The 18,275-nt window shown below is 50.2% G+C and overlaps 1 protein-coding gene across 5 annotated transcripts in view; it reads right to left on the reverse strand.

Annotated features, from left to right (window-relative positions):
* PLXNA4 (plexin A4) overlaps positions 1 to 18,275 on the reverse strand; it is a 498,163-nt gene that overhangs the window by 259,502 nt on the left and 220,386 nt on the right. For 3 of the 5 annotated variants that reach the window (XM_044428501.1, XM_044428509.1, XM_044428519.1), the window contains exon 3: positions 6,426 to 6,557. In XM_044428501.1, the coding sequence (XP_044284436.1) occupies positions 6,426 to 6,557 (132 nt within the window). Of the gene's footprint in view, positions 1 to 6,416; positions 6,558 to 18,275 lie in introns of all 5 variants that reach the window. The other 2 variants (XM_044428528.1, XM_044428536.1) reach the window with 1 other exon arrangement.

Below are 18,275 nucleotides of genomic sequence, written 5' to 3' on the forward strand. Positions count from 1 at the left end.
CTGCCCGGCTCAGAAATAGTCCGTTTCCTTTGATGCGTGGAAGTGGCATGGGGAGGCAAGGGAATTAAAACACTCCACGTGCGGGACAGGAAGGCTCCCTCCCAGCCCTGCAAAAGCTCGAACGTGAGCCAGGCAGAGCACAACAGAAATGTATGGAATGTACACATGTGTATGACGACAAAAAGAGATGGAAAAGGAGGTTATATATGACAGATAAAAGGGAGTGCATCTTCACTCAGCGTGCAGCTGAAGCATGGAATTTGCTGCCGTTGGAAGTAGTGATGGCGCCAATCCGGATGGCTCGGAAAGAGGGTTGGACTGATCCATGAGGGAGGTGGCTATCTGAGGCTCCTGGCCTTGCTGGCTATGGGCTTCCTCTTTGACCAGAGGTGGCCTGCCTGCATGCACCAGTCGCTGGAGAGCTTGGCCAGGCGGACGTCTTGCACCCACCCTCCTTGAGTGACCCCGTGGGAAGCTGGGTTGCCCCCATGCATACAGAGTCTGATCCAGCAGGGCTTGTCTTATGTTCTCAGAGAATGGGAGCATATTCTTTAGCATGTCTGGGAAATGTCTGCTTGCACAAATGCATGTGCGAATCTATCTTATTTTCTTAGAAATAAGTTTTATTTGAAATTATAATCCTAAAAAAAAACAAAACAAAAAAAACTACAAACAACATCCATCATCAAAAACATCGAGCCCGCTGGGTCAGCACCCACACCCTTCTTTTTCCATTTATGATAACTTGAAAAACATATTTAAATCTATGCGAAGTCCCGTTTCTCTAGCCAATAATAAAAAGAGTCCCGAGTTTGATAGAAGTCATTATCTCCCTTCTCCTTCAATGATAAAGTCATCTATCTTATATAGGTTTATCGTACTGTGATTGAAAGCCACCCACCAGAGTTTCACAGAAAAGTCCTTGGGCTTTTGTACACAGGAATGCTCATCCACTGTACTGGCATTTGGCTTCTGCACAGAATTAAGAAGCAGCACTTCCGTTCCTGCTTTTCTAACACAAAACCTCTAGGTGGCAGTGGAGTATAGCACAATTATATGCATACAAAAAGTGTGTTTTTCACTTTGACAAATAAATCCACTTTCTCCCTGCATTTTTTAAAACTCTCACTAAAGAGTCACAACAACATCTTGAGAACCCATAAACAAACCTAAACAGGGTGAGCCCTCTTAGAAACATAGAAACAGAGTGAGTCAGAAGGGGTCTCAGAAGGTTCAGTTTGGATGCCAGGAAGCACTTCCTGACAGTCAGGACCCCGAGGGTGTGGAATGGGCTTCCCCGGGAGGTGGTTGAGGCCCCAGTGGTGAGGGTGTTCAAGGATAGGCTGGATGTCCACATGGTGGGCATGTCGTGAGCAGAGCCGGCTGGTGCTAGAGGTCAGACTAGATGGCCTGGGAGACCCCTTCTGACTTGCTCTGTTTTCTATGTTTCTATGTCTCCCGGGCCATCTAGTCTGACCCTTGGCTCCAGCCGGCTCCGCTCGTGACATGCCTACCATGTGCATGCCCAGCCTATCCTTGAACACCCCCACTGATGGGGCTACACCCACCTCCCATGGAAGGGCACTCCATACCATAGGGGCCCTAACTGTCAGGAAGTACTTCCTGGCATCCAAATTGAACCTTGGTTCCTTGAACTTGGCTCAGCTGGAGCGCATCCTGCCTTCCTCTGCAAGGGAGAGCAGGTCTCTCCCCACCTCCGTGTGACACCCCCTCACACACCTGCATGTCGCCAACAGATCCCCTCTGAGTCTCCCCTTCTCCAGGCTGAAGAGACCCAGTTCCCTCAGTCTCGCCTCATACGGCATCCCCTGCAAACCGGCCACCACCTTTGCGGCCCTGCGCTGCACCGGTTCCACCCTGGCCATCTCCCTCTTGTCACGAGGGGCCCAGAATTGAGCACAATGCTCCAGCTGCGGGCGCACCGGAGTCGTGCGGAGTGGCAGCGGTAGAGTGGCCTGGGATGGGCCTGCCGACTGCGTGCATGTCCAGCATGTGCTTGAGCACCCTCTCCATGGGGCCCACATCCTCTTTGGCGGAGTCTGACCGCCTTGTTCTTTGCTGACCTGCTTTCCTCATGCTGCTGAGCATTCCAATCATTCCATCTTTTTCTAATGAGCTTGATTGCATCCCATGGCCAAAATACAAGAGTCTATCATGGGTTCATTTCCATGTGCTTATAGCTGCTATTTTACTCTTGTGTATTATTTATGTTTGATTTTAAATGTTATCATTTTGTTTATGGATATTGCACTTGGTGTTCGTTTTGATTTTGTAAGCTGCCTGACTAATTGGGCATTATAGGAATTAAATAGATAAATTAATAAAAGTCTGGAGAATGTCACTGTCCACACGCAACAGTCCCTCTAATTCCCCATTCGCCCTTATTTTGGAGGAAAAGTCATCAACCAGACCTAATCAACAATGTGCCACTCCACAGAGAGGAAAAAGAGTGCCATGCAAATTTCTAGGCATACTGGTGCATAGTGGTCTTTGGGATAAGAGAATCTAAAAGAAACTTGCTCAGAATCCTGAACTCTTAGAAAATACCACAGGCTCCTAAGTTCAGAACAAGAACAAAGACCAAAAGTGGAACCCCTGCTAAATGGCGTTGCATTCCAACCTTCCGAGAGACTTTCAGTACTGTTCCAGATCAGCTGTTACCTACTAAATGCCAATTCGGGGCAAATGACAAAATGCTATCAAATATCAAACACTGAAGTCAAATATCACCGGATGCTGAATACGCTTTTCAAATATTTGGTCAATTTTCAGTAAATGATGTTAAGTGCTCAGAGGAAATGCAGTATCAAAATTGCTGGAGAAAAATGCCGGAGAGAATCAAAGGGAGTGAATTAGGTTACGTTCTCCTGGAATGGGGGCGGGGGGGGGGTGTCCTTAAATGATGGTGCCCGAACCACGTTTGAGCTGTCGTGCCTGATTTTTCGCCAACCCTCATCTCCCTCCATCTCTTTCTTGCTCCGTTTTCTTCAGGTCTATGGATACATGTTCATTCACACGCTCTGCCCGCGTTATCCCTACTTGAGTGGCTGCCAGAACAGCTAGAGGGAACGAGACGAAAGGGAAAACTGCTCCAGACCTTCAGTCAGAGGTGTGTAAAATGTACATCCACCACTGTATGTGGCTCCAGAGAACACTGGAGCAGTGAAAATATTTTAATATCCCCTCCCGTACAAAAATATGGCTGAATTGGCACTACATCGTACTTCAGTTTTTTCCCTTCAGAATGACCCACACTTGTTCCACAGTGCTAAGAAAGCTGCTATCAGTTAAACAAAAGGAAGAGCAAATTCATGGCCATCCCATGGAATACAATCACTGGGGCAGCAGCAAAAGCAGCCCACAGCTCCCTGGAGTTGCCGGCCTGTGTCCTAGGCATGCACGGACCTTAAAAGTGCCATGCCGATTGCTCAGGTCCCACGTTCCACCTCTGCCACATTTGGTTTGGGTTCTATGCTAGTCACAGATGGTTTAAATTCAGGGTAAATTATGAATGGATGCTTCCATCTCCATTGCCCTGAGACAGAATATTTGGCTTACAGGCAACAGGTACCAAACCGCAGGCCCATACCTGGCTCACCTGGGACCCAGATAGACCCTGGATGGCAATCCCTGAACCCCTTTTCTCGGGCCCCAACCCTTTCCCCCAACCACCAATCATATGGCAGTTTCTCAGCATTTCAGCCCCACTAAAAGGTCAAAAGGCCTCTCCTGCGAAGCCTCAAGGCGAGAAGTCCACTTAGACTTGCTGATACTAGAGACACCGTCGGTATCTTGGCACACCCTTTTGGACCTCTGCTATGAGCCAGTCCTAAGGGCTTCTCTGAAACCGAATTTGGCCCTCAGGCTGGCAGGGGTTTGCAGCAGGATCTAAAACTTCCGTAAGCGAAGGAGGATTGATTGCAAGGGGCAGGCAGCAGAAAGCTGCAGTGATAAGATCTCCATTTATGCAAAACGTAGCCCAAAATGCAAAGCCATCTATCCTATGTCACGGCTGTCCCCATCCCGTGAGTTATGGCGTATGTCTGTGCCTAATGAAGACGAATGGATCAAAAAGCACCCCTTTGTCTTCTGCATCTCAGATTTGATGTATGAATGTTCACGCGGCAGAGAAGGAAATGCAGGCAGTGCCCAAAATGTACTAGAGGAAGCGGGAAGGTCTGGGGACGAAGGCGTACCTTCTAGGACTCTGGTCTTCAATGGGTGGATCGTGATCCTCCAATGAGGCCCAGTTTTGTGATGATGAGCAACCCAGGAGAGAAGGGAAATGGAGGAGAAAGGAAGGAAGCCAAACATGCACAAAAGGGAATGAGAGTGGAACACGTTGAAAGCTTCGTCCAGCCTCCGGAGTTCACTTCCATCCCCCAAGGCTCACATTTTCTGTGTAATTGACACATAAGTAGACTGCGAGCGCCTTCTGCTAAGCAATGTCCTGATGTTATTTTCTTTCTATAAGTGAAATGTACTTGGGGTATAAAGGAGCTCCCCCGATTTGCCTGGCAATTGGCCACTTTTGCATTTTGGCTACCCCACCTTGTTGGAGCACAACACAAGGTTGACCTATTTACCTGTCAGGAGTGCTAGGAAGGGGCACTCCCTCTTAACCCCAAAACTGAAATACACTGGGGCACAGCATCGCTATGCTGATTGCAAGTCGATACGAGAAAACACGGCTTTTCATAGCCAACATCTGCATTGCCAGAGGCAAGTTAGATGTCTGGGGTAAAAAAATGACCCCACAAAGGGTAAATGCTAGGGGGGATTTTTATGCTGATGCAAGTATGTACACCCTGCCTGGGAGGAAACCCTGCTGAATGGGGAATACAGCAAGTAAACACCAATAAGATTGGGTTGCACAAAGCGTGGGGAGGGCGTATTTCAGGTTGGAAACCTACCCTACACCCAAAAGCACAGACAGGGACTAGTCTAGGAAACCAACATTTCAGCAGCGCTGATGGGAAGCTGTAGCCGCAACCCAGAATGGAGGACAGGAATCGTTATGAAGTGAGGAAAAAGTTAATTGTTGATGTCACTTGCACTTTCTGCAAGGTGCTCAGGGCAGCACAAAGGGAAAGTTACAGGTAGTGCTTGATGCTAACCTGAACGGGGTAATGACTATCCAGTCTCTTTCCCTCTCTCTCACACACCCAGGTACCATTAGAATGAGGGGCTAAATGGGAATTTGAATTAAAAAGGAGCCTCTGAAGGACCAGCGGGCAGGGCCCAGCAATTTCAGAGAGATGCATAGAAATGCAAATGGCTCTCCTTGCATTTCAGTTAATTCAGTTTGTCAGTGCTTATGAATGGCACACAGCAGGGTAACAGGAGCAGGACTCAAATAGATGCTGTTGCAATGCATTAAAACGTAAATCGCGCACCCCATGTTCAACCTTGCATCCTTTTCAAACTGATATGACAGCCTTGGAAAAAACAAGACCCAGGATCCCCTACAGACAAATCTCAAGACCCGTGTCACCTGACAGGAAATGACTTCTCATGCCATTTCCATCAAAGGAGACACCTTGTGAGGTCTCTCCTCTACAATAACATAGTCTCTCTCTCTTTTCCCTTTGGATAAAGTTCAGCGTGCTTCACTCACCTGGGTGTTACAAATGGCCTGTTGGATCCACTGGCATGGGTGGAAATAGAAACACAGAAACATAGAAACAGAGCAGGTCAGAAGGGGACCTCCCGGGTCATCTAGTCTGACCCCCGGCACCATAGAAACTTAGAAACAGAGCGAGTCAGAAGGGGAGAGCGAGTCAGAAGGGGTCTCCCGGGCCATCTAGTCTGACCCCCGGCTCCAGCCGGCTCCGCTCATGACATGCCCACCATGTGCACGTCCAGCCTATCCTTGAACACCCACACCGATGGGGCCTCAACGACCTCCCGTGGGAGCCCATTCCACACCCCAGGGGTCCTAACCATCAGGAAGGACTTCCTGGCATCCAAATTGAACCTGGGTTCCCTGAGCTTTGCTGACAGACGTTATAGTTAGCTGGAAGATGGTATACGCACTCAGTCATCATCCCAACAGCCAAGCAACTGTCTCTTGACCAACCGGGGTTCTGCCTATGCATCAGCCTACAGTTCCCACCATCCACGGACTCCATGGACTTTGCTGGAAGAGCTGATGGAATTAGCGGCCTGAAACACAGGGGGCCACATGTGACCCATCCCTAATCTAGAAGCATCCTATAACCTCTCCAGTGTCGGCCTAAACCCAGTGAAGTCCAAGTCACAATTCAAAGCACGAACAAGATTCCAGCAAAGAGCCATCAAAGCGCTCATTGCTGACTTCAAAGCTTCCCATTTAGGAAGACAGACAGACATCACTTCAAGTCTCTCCTTGAATTAAACAATGCCCGCAAAGCCACAGAACTCACCTGTTTCTCAGACATGATGTACAGATACTTGTGGTCCACTGAGAAAGCCATATCCCGCAGTATCGGCCCAGAATCCACCACCTGCACAACCTCATACTCAAGGGCCCCTTTGGATGGTCCATCTACACGGATCTGTGGAAACAAAAGAGGCGTCAGACGAAGGGAAGAGCTGCACCAAACACTGCACTCATATCGTGATTTCCTCCATGTTCTTTTTATCCCATCTGTCCTTCCAGGGAGCTCTTGGGGACACATGCGGATCTCCTCTCCACCATTTCTTATCTCCACAGAAACTTTGTGAGGCCAGTTGGAAAGTGCAGGAGTGACCTGCAAGGACCACCGCCTGAGCTTCAAGCTGAGTAAGGAAGTGATTCTGGGCCCCCTTAGCCCCACATCAACAATAGGAGCCCACCTTTCCGACCATGATCTCCTCCAGCTGTTTTGGGCTTTCGCCTTGAGGTGCCGTGTGGCATGGCTGTTGGACTGGGGATCCAGAAGTTCTGGGTTCTAGTCCTCACTCAGCTATGAAGCTCGTGGGGTGGTTTTGGACCAGTCCTGCACCCTCAGCCCAACCTTCCCCACGGGGTTGTTGTGGAGGAAAAATGGAGAGGAAGCGAAGAGTGATGTAAGTCTACTCAAGTTCCTTGAAAAGGAAAAAAAGGTGGGGTAAGCATCATAAATAAGTACATAAACTCCCAATAGCCCCAGCCAGCGTAGTCAACGGCCAGGAACCTAAGCTCATCCAGCTCAACAACAATGCCCCCCACCCTTGGCCTTGCCTCTCCTTTATCTCCAGCTTCCAGCCGGATCCTGGCCCGGATGGATCTGCTTCCCCTACAGGATCCTGCAGTTGCAAATAGCCCAGCCTCCTCCAACGCAATACCCTCCAACTGTGTTGGACTACAACACCTATCACCAACTGGTAGGCTGGCCAAAGGGGAGCAGCACAAGTCCCATGACCCACAAGTCTGTTCTCATCGCCTTTGCCAACGCCCCAGCATCTGCGGCTTCAGGAGGCTGGTACAGCTTGCCAACTGGCGGGGCCGGCCCTGGTTCTACAGGTTGGCTGGAAGTTACCTCCACTATTTCTCTGAATATCGGCTGCTGATAAGCACAAGGGAAGGAGCCCTTTAGCATTCGTGCCCTGCGTGGGGGCATCTCATGGCCTCCAGTTGGCCCCGAGTGGGCAGCAGACCAGAGAAACAGGTGCCCAGCCGGAGCTAGCCCAGCTTATACACACCCCAGAACTAGCCTACAACCACATAGACAAGATCTGGGCTCCTCCTTTGAAGGTAAACAAACCAGGTACCCACCCACCCCTTCTCTCCTTGTACCCTTTGCCACAGGACACCCGAGCACCCACATCCGAGCCAACCGACCGGCCCTTCTGACCTCCCAGTCCGAAGCCAGCCTGGCAGGCTCGACCGATCCTGACATAGCGAAATTAATTCCGCATCCCCAGAGCTTCTCCCCAGTCATTCATTTTTATTCCACCAGGCAGGATGTTCTGAAAAACAGCCACCCGGCATTCGGCAAAGGTCAACCATCAGAGGGACCCTCCTGGCAGCTGTTTGTTTGTTTGTTCAAACATTATCTGGGGCTGACGCTCGTCTTTCTCTCCACTGAAGTATCAAGGCAATTAATATCCCCTCCCAGCAGCAAGCAGATGCTCTCGTTCAAGTGCTCCAACCTCAGCCTGGAATGTCCCCTTTAATCAGCGTGCTGCACGGCAGATCTTTAAAAGCGAAGGTGCCTTCCTCTCCCCGTCCACACACACAGACACAAGCGCGTCCAGGGCCTTCCAGTTGAAATTCGGAAAACCTACGGATCGGGGACATGCAGCCTGCTATTTCATGGCCTAATGTTGTCCCTCTGCCAGCACCACCAGCAGCAGTGGCAAATGCCACCCAGATTTGAGAGAGAAAGCAAGCTGGGTGTGGAGTACACACAAGGAATCTCACTCCCAGGTGCACAATTCTGCGTGGAAACAAGTCACGTGTGCTCCAGACACCTTCCTCCCTTGGAAAGTCTCTGCGGCCTTTCTCAGCGCGGAAAATCTGGTATTGTGGTGCAGTCTCTGCTGGCAGCAGGAGACGAAGTGTCCCTCGGCACCTGAGGTTGCCCATCCCTGCTCAGGAGGGTCCACAATCCTCACCCCTTCCTCAGATTTGTTGGACAAGATGGCCCACCCATATCCGTTTTGCTTTTGCAGCCCCCCCCCCCCGACTCTCCTCCTCATTTTCGGAAGCAGAAACGGAGCGTAAAAACTTGAGGGAAGATGCTCCTGGACCAAAGCCGGGGCACAGCTCCAACTGGGGCAGCAGAACACGTTGAGCTGCTCTTCCGTGTCTGGCAAGACCCCAACGCGGGGCAAGAAGCTTCCTCAGAACCGGAACGCAGGCGTTTGAGTGAGAAATCCTACAAATGCGCTGCACTGCCAAAGGCAACGCAAAGAGAGCCCATGATCCACATGCTCCAACCCGATCGCCCACCCTTCCCAGGCCATCTCCCCCCTCCCTCCCCCCTCCCTCTCTTCTCACCCCTTTAGCTCCCTCTGTGACACCACCAGTCCTTGGTGCCACAGCACAGGCTCACCCTGAAAAAATACTTTACTTATCCTTTATTTATTTATTTAAAACTTATTTATTTATTTATTTATTTAAAACCCTAACCCTAACCCTAACTCCCATCCGCTGCTGAGGTATCAGGACAGTCTTACCATAACCAGGGTGGAACACAGCATCCAAATTAATTGCCGTACAATAAAACCCCACATTAAAACCACACTCCAACTTTAAAATACTGGGAAAATAAAAAGGTTTTGGTCTGCTGCTGAAAGGAATAAAATGTCAGCTTCCTGGCAAGTCATGCACAAGCATCCGCTGTTTGTCAGCCAGGGACTGCCAGCATCTGCAAGTGAGACGAGCCATCCCTTCTATCAGCACGCGGCCTCGTTCCCTTCCTGCAGGCCTTCCTCACTGACCTCACGGGAGACTCTCCCATGAAAAAGCTGAAAGCGCCACTCCCTTGAGGTGCAGCTCAGCCTGACGCGGGCACACCAATCCACGTTGCCCCGCGGGGTTCCGACTAGCCAGAGGCCCCTGGAAGGCAGTCCTGCTTTCCCAGTAGCAGTTCCTCTCCTGAGCTTAGGAATCAAACATCTCCCAAAGGATGGGAGCGAATTCCTTCTGGCTGGTGTTCGCAAGGTGGAGGAGAGAAAGCCGTGCCGAGCACACATGCTCGGATGCCGAGGTCTTATAGGGGCTCTGCATTCCAGCTGTTCCCTTGATTTGGACCCCATGATTGTTGATTCCTTGATCTTGGAAATCAGGGAAGGCAAGCTGCCAGCAGGGTGGAGAGGGCTTTGCCAGTGATACGGCATCATTTCACCCTTTCTTCTTTCCTCCATCCATGTTTAATGGTCCTCCCTAATTTGTCTAAAGCCAGCTTTACAATAAAAGTAATGCTTTGGATGCATCTTATACGAAGAAGGAGACTGCAAGAATCCTCTAGGAAATGAATGTTGCTAGAACCTGGGCCAGAATTACAACTTCCGATGTGGAAGATGCAGAAGTGCTTCTAGGGTAACTCAGGATTTTGCTGGTTTCTGTCCAGTTCTGAGTGAGCTCCAGAAAACAAAGGAGAAGAGTGTGTTCCACCCGTGTATTGCAGATCAGAACTAAGGATCCATGAGGAACCCCTCTGCTGGATTCCCTGGGCTTGGCTTCCTAGACTCCGGTCCCATGTTCCTTGGGGAACGCTCCCTTCTTCACACCATGAACAGCAGCCAGTGCCTGCCAGGAAGGGAGTCCTGGGCAAAAGCTACACCATGTCCCTCTTTCACACCATGTGGAAGCAATCTTCTTTTTGCCACCACACATGAAGAACATCGCTGGTTGTGCAAATCTTGTTGCTCAAGCATTTGTGAGCCTCCTCTTGGCTTGGCTGGCTCTCCAAGACCAGGCCAAGCCAAGAGGAGGTCTGCAAACACTGGAGGGACAGATTCTGCAAAGCCTCAGAGCACCCCTAATCAGAACCAAGATTTATGCACCAAAGACTGTGAGGAAGTGCCAATTGTAGCCAATTTCCCGTCCCTGTAATGGAGGACTTTCAGAGACGCAAAATCAGCCTAGACTGACAATCTCCTTCTTCTCTCCATCAAAATTCTGCCTCCTCCTATTTGCTTTGGAACTCCCTCCCCACTCAAGAGATATGAAAGCTACAGTAAATAACATCTCATCCTCACCACACTCACATCAGATAAACAGAGGCAGCAAAGCTAGTCCTCATATTTGAACTATGAGGACAATTAATAAGCTGGTCCTCATATCTGAATGAGAGATTTCTGAGAATTTCATTTCATTATGGCAACCACTTCAAAAAGCCCCATTCAGTCCCAAACGAGAAATGGGATGCCTTTTCTGTGAAAAGGTTTGCAAATTCCCAAACTTTCTCTCATGTCTGCAAAATGAACTTTTGAAAAAAGTTCTACTTGCTTACAGTGTACAAGTCTGCAAAAACTGCACACATTTTAAAACACCCATACTTTAGTCTACAGGGAATATTTGTGCAATTTTGGATTTTTTTTCCAATTTTAGGTATTGCTTTTGAGCTTTCATATTTGATAGTTGTGTGTTTGTTGCAATTTCCTGTGCACCAAATGGACAGCAATTACACCCAGTAGATCAACTCAAGAAGCGACAAGCAGCGATGTGATATCTGAAAATTCTGGCCAGCTTGAGTGCCACTCATTCACCAGTCCCTAACTCGGAGCATTTTTCAAAATGTCAGCTTCTCAAACTTAGTTGTCCAGGTTTTCCATTTTCTTTGATTCTCACTTGAGCAGGGAAACGAAGCGAAGCAATGCGGGCTAAAAGCGGAAATAAAAGTCCCACTGAACTGGTAATTCATGCAAAACACTGTACTAAAAGCAGAATTACTGGGAAAGTTTCACCAGAAGGAAAGGTGTGATTCCTTCAGCAGTTTCCGCTCTGCGGCAGCTGAAAAGGAGAGGAAAAGCGCTCTCTTAAGGGCAAACCTCACCCCACCTGGGCTGCACACATCTGATTTGTGATCCAAGGACATGTATGGAGCAGCAGGGAATGCCAGCAGGCGGACGTGGGAGATTCTGCCACTGGCAAAGCTGTAGGTTGTAATCCAGGGAACGCGATGCCCACTGACCCCTTTGTTAAGCCAGATACCCAACTGGGAAGCAAAATGAGGTCAAAGTAAGCCCTCTGTATACATCAAAGGGCTGCAGTCTTAATCCTTCCTGGTGCAGCATATAAATTACACACACATGCGCACACATGGAGAGCATGGAGTGGTCACATCTTTTCTTGAAACATGGCGGGATCGGGGAACAAGTCAAGGGTGAAATATTGGGACTTTCTGAGCTTCGCCTCATGCCCAGTTCCCACTGACGATCGCTGCTCAATCTGCACAAATGGGAAATGGGAGCAAATCAAGCCGGGACGTTTGCCCAGATTTTCTCCAGCTTTCCTCACCTGTGCAGCTTTCTGCCATAGACTGAATTTGGTCAACAGGAGAACCTTGTGCAAAAGCAAACTGGAAAACTAGAGAATCGGAACACAAGGACATGTTTGCAATATGTGGACCTTTCTGACCCACACGGTCCTTTTCACAGCTGTCAAGTTCGGGGAGCAAAATTGAAATTCTCCTAGACAGAAATATGCTGGTGCCAAAACTGGGAAGTACTCGGCACCGTTTTCCTGATTCCCCTGATTCCCCACCAGGTTCAAGCTTGCAGGGTGGTTAATCAGCGTTTCCCTTCTCGGGCGTTGCTGCTCAGTACTCTCTGCTAAGCAAGTCCACAGCTAGCGAAGGAAACGCGTCAAGGCAGCACAAAACGCTGCAAAAGAACATTCTCGCAGTTGCTTCTCAGCATGGTGGCTCTTCTCGCCGTCCCGTTCCATGCTTAGCAGTACCCCACATACAAATGCAGTATCTGGGGTCTCAGACGTGGGGTCTGGGTTATGCCTCCTTTTACACAGGTGCCCCTTACCAGCACACTAGAACACATCTGGGTCTATTTATTTATTTAAGTTTTTATATGCCGTCCCAATACTAAAAGTCTCTGAATGGCTTCCAAAAACCAGAAAGCCAAAAAACCAAGCGATCATAATGACAACACGCGACACAATACACTGCATCCAATACATGATGATATAAACAAGGATAAAACCAATTAGCTGTTAAAATATCTGGAGAATAAAAATTTCACCTGACGTCAAAAAGGAGGATGGGTCCCTCGTGCAACTCCTTCTGGTTAGTAGTGGAACATGGGTACTGCAAAAGCCAGCGGGGTATACTGGTTAAGCTTTAGGCTGGGTTTAGACTAAGGAGACGCAGGTTGTCAACCGCAGCTGGTCAAGAAGCTCGCTTTTCGCCTTACTACTTCACGGGGTTGTTGGGTGCAGTGCTTTTTTTGTAAGAAAAAAGGTACCGGAACTCATGAAATTATTTACCTTTCGCACGTAGTCATTCACTGTACACACACCCACACACATCAGTTGTGTAACGAAACATAACGGTTGCCACCCGCAGTAAACACTCAGTGTGCGACCACACGACCAGTCACAAGCCGAGCGGCATCATCACAACCAGTGCGGATGAAGTACGCATGCCTCGGACTCGACGCGCAAGCAGCCCGCATGCACCGTTTTAATGATTTTGCCGCCGACCTGCTATGCTAGACAGGGCGATTCGAATCCACGTGGATCAAACATCAAATTTTCAAAAATTACTTTTAAAACTTGGAAAATCTGTCAAAAAAAGAAGCATTCTATGACCAAAAAAAGCACTGGTTCAGTGGATAAAGGGGAAAGGAAGGCGATTCTGTCTAGGGCTTCTGGGAGGAAAATGCAGGGTAACCGTGTAAGAAAGAGAAATGGACCTTTGTACATTGCAGTAAGAATCTAGACTCCAAAGAGATGATTCAAGACCTTTTGAGCAGCTTGTTGGGGGAGAGGAACCGCCCCCTCTGTGAAAGATGCTTTTACTCTGCTGCAGTTCACTAATTCTAATACTTTCCCCACTCCCAGCCATTGCACATTATTCTGCTTTTCTACTCGCTCCCTTTCTATTGTAATAATTAGAGGCATGCATGATTAAATAATTAAATGCAAATGAATCTATTTTAAAATAATTAAATTAAATAATTTTCATAAAACTGTAGGTGTTATTTTCATACCTGCATGACACTTTTGGAGTGACCATTTGGTAAATGGCCATTTTTCTTCAGCCAGGGGTGTTTTCAAAAAAGCCAAAGGGAGGGCTTCTTTCATAAAGGGCTTTGCCCTCTCTGGGCAATGCAAACCAAGGGAAAATTATTTTCCTCCTTCAAGGAAGCCACCCAGAACAAAATCCCTCCCCTCTCACATTTGCAAATGTCGAGGAAGGGGAGCATTCGGATTCCCACACGGAAAGGCAAATACTGCTTTTGCGGATAAGGGGGAAATTTGCAGCCCTTGAAATGGCAACTTTTCCTGTGAGAAACAAACCTTGGCAGTAATTCCTAGTAGAACTGGAATGGCTTTCGCGTCTAATCTAAATGCCACAGCCCAGAGCTGGCCCTGGATTCGAGTCGGTTGCAACAGGAAGGCTGACATGGCTTGCAGTGGGCAGCCCAGCCCTGAACAGAGACACTCGCCGAGAAACAGCTGCAGCTGCCATTTTAATTCCCCAGAATGCCCCTGAATGGTTTGCGCCGGAGCCCTGAGGCATTCTGGGGAAATGGCAATCACCGCAGCCCAGCTGCAGAGAAAGGAGGCACTTTGCTAACCAAGTAGAAGAGAAGTTAAAAGCAAAGGGAGGTGGAGATCCGGAATGGAGAGACCCAGAATTTGCCTCACCATGTCCGCTGTTGTCCCCAGGCCTAGAATTAGGGGGAGGGGATGAGGCCCCATAGCTGCCACCCAGCAGGGAGGTCAGCCCTGCAAGGCACAGTGCGGCATCCCATGGGGCATTTCATGGCAGGCTGGGCCCCATCTTGCCAGGCCCAGTGGCTAGAGGTCTTAGGGCCATGCGTTGTCCGTGGTCAGTGGCCACAGAGGAAGGTGACGGAGCTCCCCTCGCATTTCACTCCTTCTCCAAGCAAGGGCCCCCCAGCGCCAGGGTGCACGCAGCATTAACATTCCCCAGTCAATTGACAGATGACATAATTTTTGAAATCTTGGTTTACACACACTCCCACCGCGCAGGCTGATTGATAAATTAGACACTTACAAGCCATGTGCTAATCAATGGGAAGCATTCGTTTGTAGCAACAAGAGGAAGGCCCGGGAGAGCTAATTTTTCAAGGTAACAGCCTGCCAACAGCAAAGTGCTCAGCCGCCGAGCAGCCGTGCCAGGGCGTCCATTAGCAGAGGCGGGGCGCTGGCCACCCGCCTCCTCTTCCCCCCAGAAAGGGCGGGCTCTGCCCTTCACAAGGGTGCCGTGGCATCACGGGGGAGCTTTCCGAGCAGCGGTGGCTGCTGTCTGATGGCCCAGGAAAGGCCCCGGGCGGGCCGCCAAACCGACCCAACACGTGATGTTGCGCTTGCGAGAGTGCAGCTCTAACTGTCATGCGCCAAGGAGCGATGGAGAGGATCGTGTCAGATGCACACTGGCAGTGCGTCACGAATGGGGTGGCTTCAAACCGAGGCGCCCCGAATTTAGCATCTTTCCCTCTGTACCACTGACCCTTTGCCTTCCCGGCAAACCAGGTTTGTTACGTGCTGCGATGGAGCTGTGGCATCGAGGCTCCAGTGCACTGGCCCCAAGAGGCCAATCCAAGATCAGCCAGAGCCAGGTGACTGAGTTCATTCCAAACTTCTAATGAACTACATGGCTGGACTCTTTGTGGCGACAGGGTTCCACACCACCAATAGCGCCTTTAAAGTATGGAGTGAAACCTGGAGCGGGTACACAGTCCTGCAGACACTGCAGTCGGAGGGCAGAGATGTTGAACCGATGAGCTGGAGGTCACATCCAGCCCTCCTGGGGTCCTAAGCCAGCACTCTTGCCTTCAGCGGAGCGCCACAGCCTGCTTCTCCTAAATTCTGGTCACTTCCTGGCATTCTGCACACTTTTCCTCAGTCTAGAAGTTCAGAACGCCTTTCCCAAATCTTGGCTACTGCCAGGAAGATCTGGGAGCCCAAACATGCCTAGCAATGGTGACCCATGCTCTGGCAACCTCCCGCCTGGACTACTGCATGTTCTTTATGTGGGGCTGCCCTTGAAGATGGTTCAGGGTACAGCAGCCAGGATGCTGACGGACCGGCAGAGAACGCTGGTCTTTTAACCATCTGCACTGGCTTCCAGTTGAAGTCTGGGCCCAATTTAAGGTGTTGGTGATGAACCTATAAAGCCCTAAGAGGCTTAGGACCTGGATATCTGACGGAGTGCCTCCTTCCTATGTTCCTGCCTGCCCCCTAAGATCTGGGTTGGAGGTCCTGCTCCGGGAGCCCTCCTTGAAGGAGATCAGAAGAGCGACTACTCGGGGAAGGGCCTTCTCTGTGGTGGCACCCCGGTTATGGAATGTGCTCCCCAGAGAGGTTCCCCTGGTGCCGACACTGTATTCTTTTCAGCACCAGCCCAAAACCTTTTTATTTTCCCAACATTTTAAGGTCGAACTGTTATCTTCATTGGAGTTTTGCAGAAGACGTGATGCTGTGCTTTTTATTTTATTGTAAGACTGTCCTGAGATTTTCTGTAATAGGACAAGGTAGAAAAGCTTTAAATAAAGAAATTAATAAACGGATCTGGGCCTTGACCATTTGCCTTGGAAAAGTACTTTGTGGGAAGAAGTACTTTCTCTTATCTGTCCTACATCTCCCGCCCATCAGCTCTGGGTCCAAGGCTTGGGCAAGAGGGAGAAAAATCCACACCATGGATTATTTCGAACAACTCTGTTCTGTCGCCTGTTACTTGCCTTCTCTATGTTCAACACTCCCTGTTGTGGCAGCCACTCCTCATGGGAAGCTGCTCCAGCCTGCTGGTCACTTTTGTCACCCTTCTCTGTAGGCTCTGGCATCTGTCTGTGGGGGATGCCAAGCCCTTTATGACGTGTCACACGAAAGCATCTGCTTGTGTGGCTTATTTGTAACACCGGCCAGCCAGACAGTCTTCATTCGGGGATGAGCTCACGCTGCCACTCAAGGACTATTTCGACAACCCCGTGGGAGCCGGTTGGTTCCAGAAGAAAGCGATCGGCGTGGCCACTATGAGGCTTTTGATGGGCCACGGAGAGTCCTAAGGGGAACGGAGTGGAAGCCTTCTGAGATCAGCCGAACCCTGCAGTGCCTCTCAAAAAGAGGCGCATGCAGATCTTTGCCATTGACTGAGAAGCCGCACAAGCCAATTCATGGAAAACGAGGCTGCCAAGGTCTACTAGCCAGCCAGCCCCCCAGCCTCCTGATGCCAACTGGGGAGGAAGCTGGGGGCGGGGTGTTGTTGCCCGGTGCCCCACACACGGGCTCCTCATGGACATCAGCTTGGCCACAGTGACTGCAAAATGCCGGATGAAGGGCTAGGAATGTGGACTTCAGCAGAACACGAGCTCATTGGGATCCCCAAGTCCCACCTTGAAGCTCACACCGACTCCAAGCATTCTTTTTCTCTTTCAGTTGCCACGTGAAACCCCATCCACATTTTCATGCACGCTATTCCAGCAGCAGGCGACAATCGTGTGTGCGTGTTCGACATGCACGCATTCTTCTCCCACAAATCAAAGCGTGTATGTGTACGTTTTTCCAAACGTGTGCATTTTTCACGTACATTGTTCAAAGGATTGCATGTTGTTTGATGCATTTTTAGGGGTCTCCAAAGCGCACAGCAAGTTCAGAAATGTCTGGACTGCGAACTGCCGAAATTCTGATTCCAAAAGGTCCAAAATGAATTTCTCACTCTGAAGCGTCGTCACACGGAGGTCAGCATGTGGGGTTTCTTGCGAAAACAGGCATGCACAGAGCTAATGAGGTGTTCTTGAGGGGTGGGGGAGTCGAGGGGAAGGCTCAGCACAACGCTGGGGACAGGAGCCTAATGCTCAGGAGCAGAACGCCTGCGAAGGGAGAGGAATAGGGGCTTTTACGTGCCGGATTTGGTCGTGGCCTGCCTTTCTGTTCTTTTTAATTCGAAAGGCTCGTCTCCTCTGTGCATTATTTCTAGCAGGCTTAGACGCCACTTTTGGGTGCAAAGGCAGGATCCGAAATCAATCAGGGGTGCTTGGTAGGAAGGGCGGGGGTATTTTTGTGCTTGGCTTGCCTCCCATTGGCCAGGGTCCGTTCCATGAAGCCACGACCCTCTCCCCAGGTGGCAGGCCTTGGTGGGACTTGGGGACACGGTCGGTGGAATGACACCTTCACCCCAGCCTCTCTTGTAGTTCTTGAAGCTGTGAGAGAGAGAGGAGGAGGAAGGGGAGACAGGAGGGTGGGGGGAGAGGGAGAGCCCCAGGCCTGAGCAATCTGCCTCCTTTGGGAACCTGAGGTAACCCGGTCAATGAAACTCGACCCAAAGTGGTTTTGACGTCAGGTCACAGGCCAAGTCAGCGCAAGGTCGGGAGTTCAGTGTCAATGCTGCCGCTGCGGCACAAAGGCACGGAGCTCAGGCAGCCCGAGGCCAGCGCCAGTCCAGGGAACAGCCTGTTGCAGCGAAGGCTGGCCGAGTCTTCCTCCGTGTTCTCTGCGGCCGGTCCTGCCGGACGGTGCCTGGAATTCCCCCCGTCTGCCTGCTCCCAGATAAGAAGCCCTTTCGGACTGGGGCAAGCCCTCAAGGCCAAGGGTCAGAACAACAGGCAACCTCCACCAGCTGTTCCTTGGGGGAAAATGGGAAGTGTGCCACGTGGTAGGG

Source organism: Varanus komodoensis, unplaced genomic scaffold, assembly GCF_004798865.1.
Source record: "Varanus komodoensis strain SLA01 unplaced genomic scaffold, ASM479886v1 scaffold1, whole genome shotgun sequence".
NCBI classification, from domain to species: domain Eukaryota; kingdom Metazoa; phylum Chordata; class Lepidosauria; order Squamata; family Varanidae; genus Varanus; species Varanus komodoensis.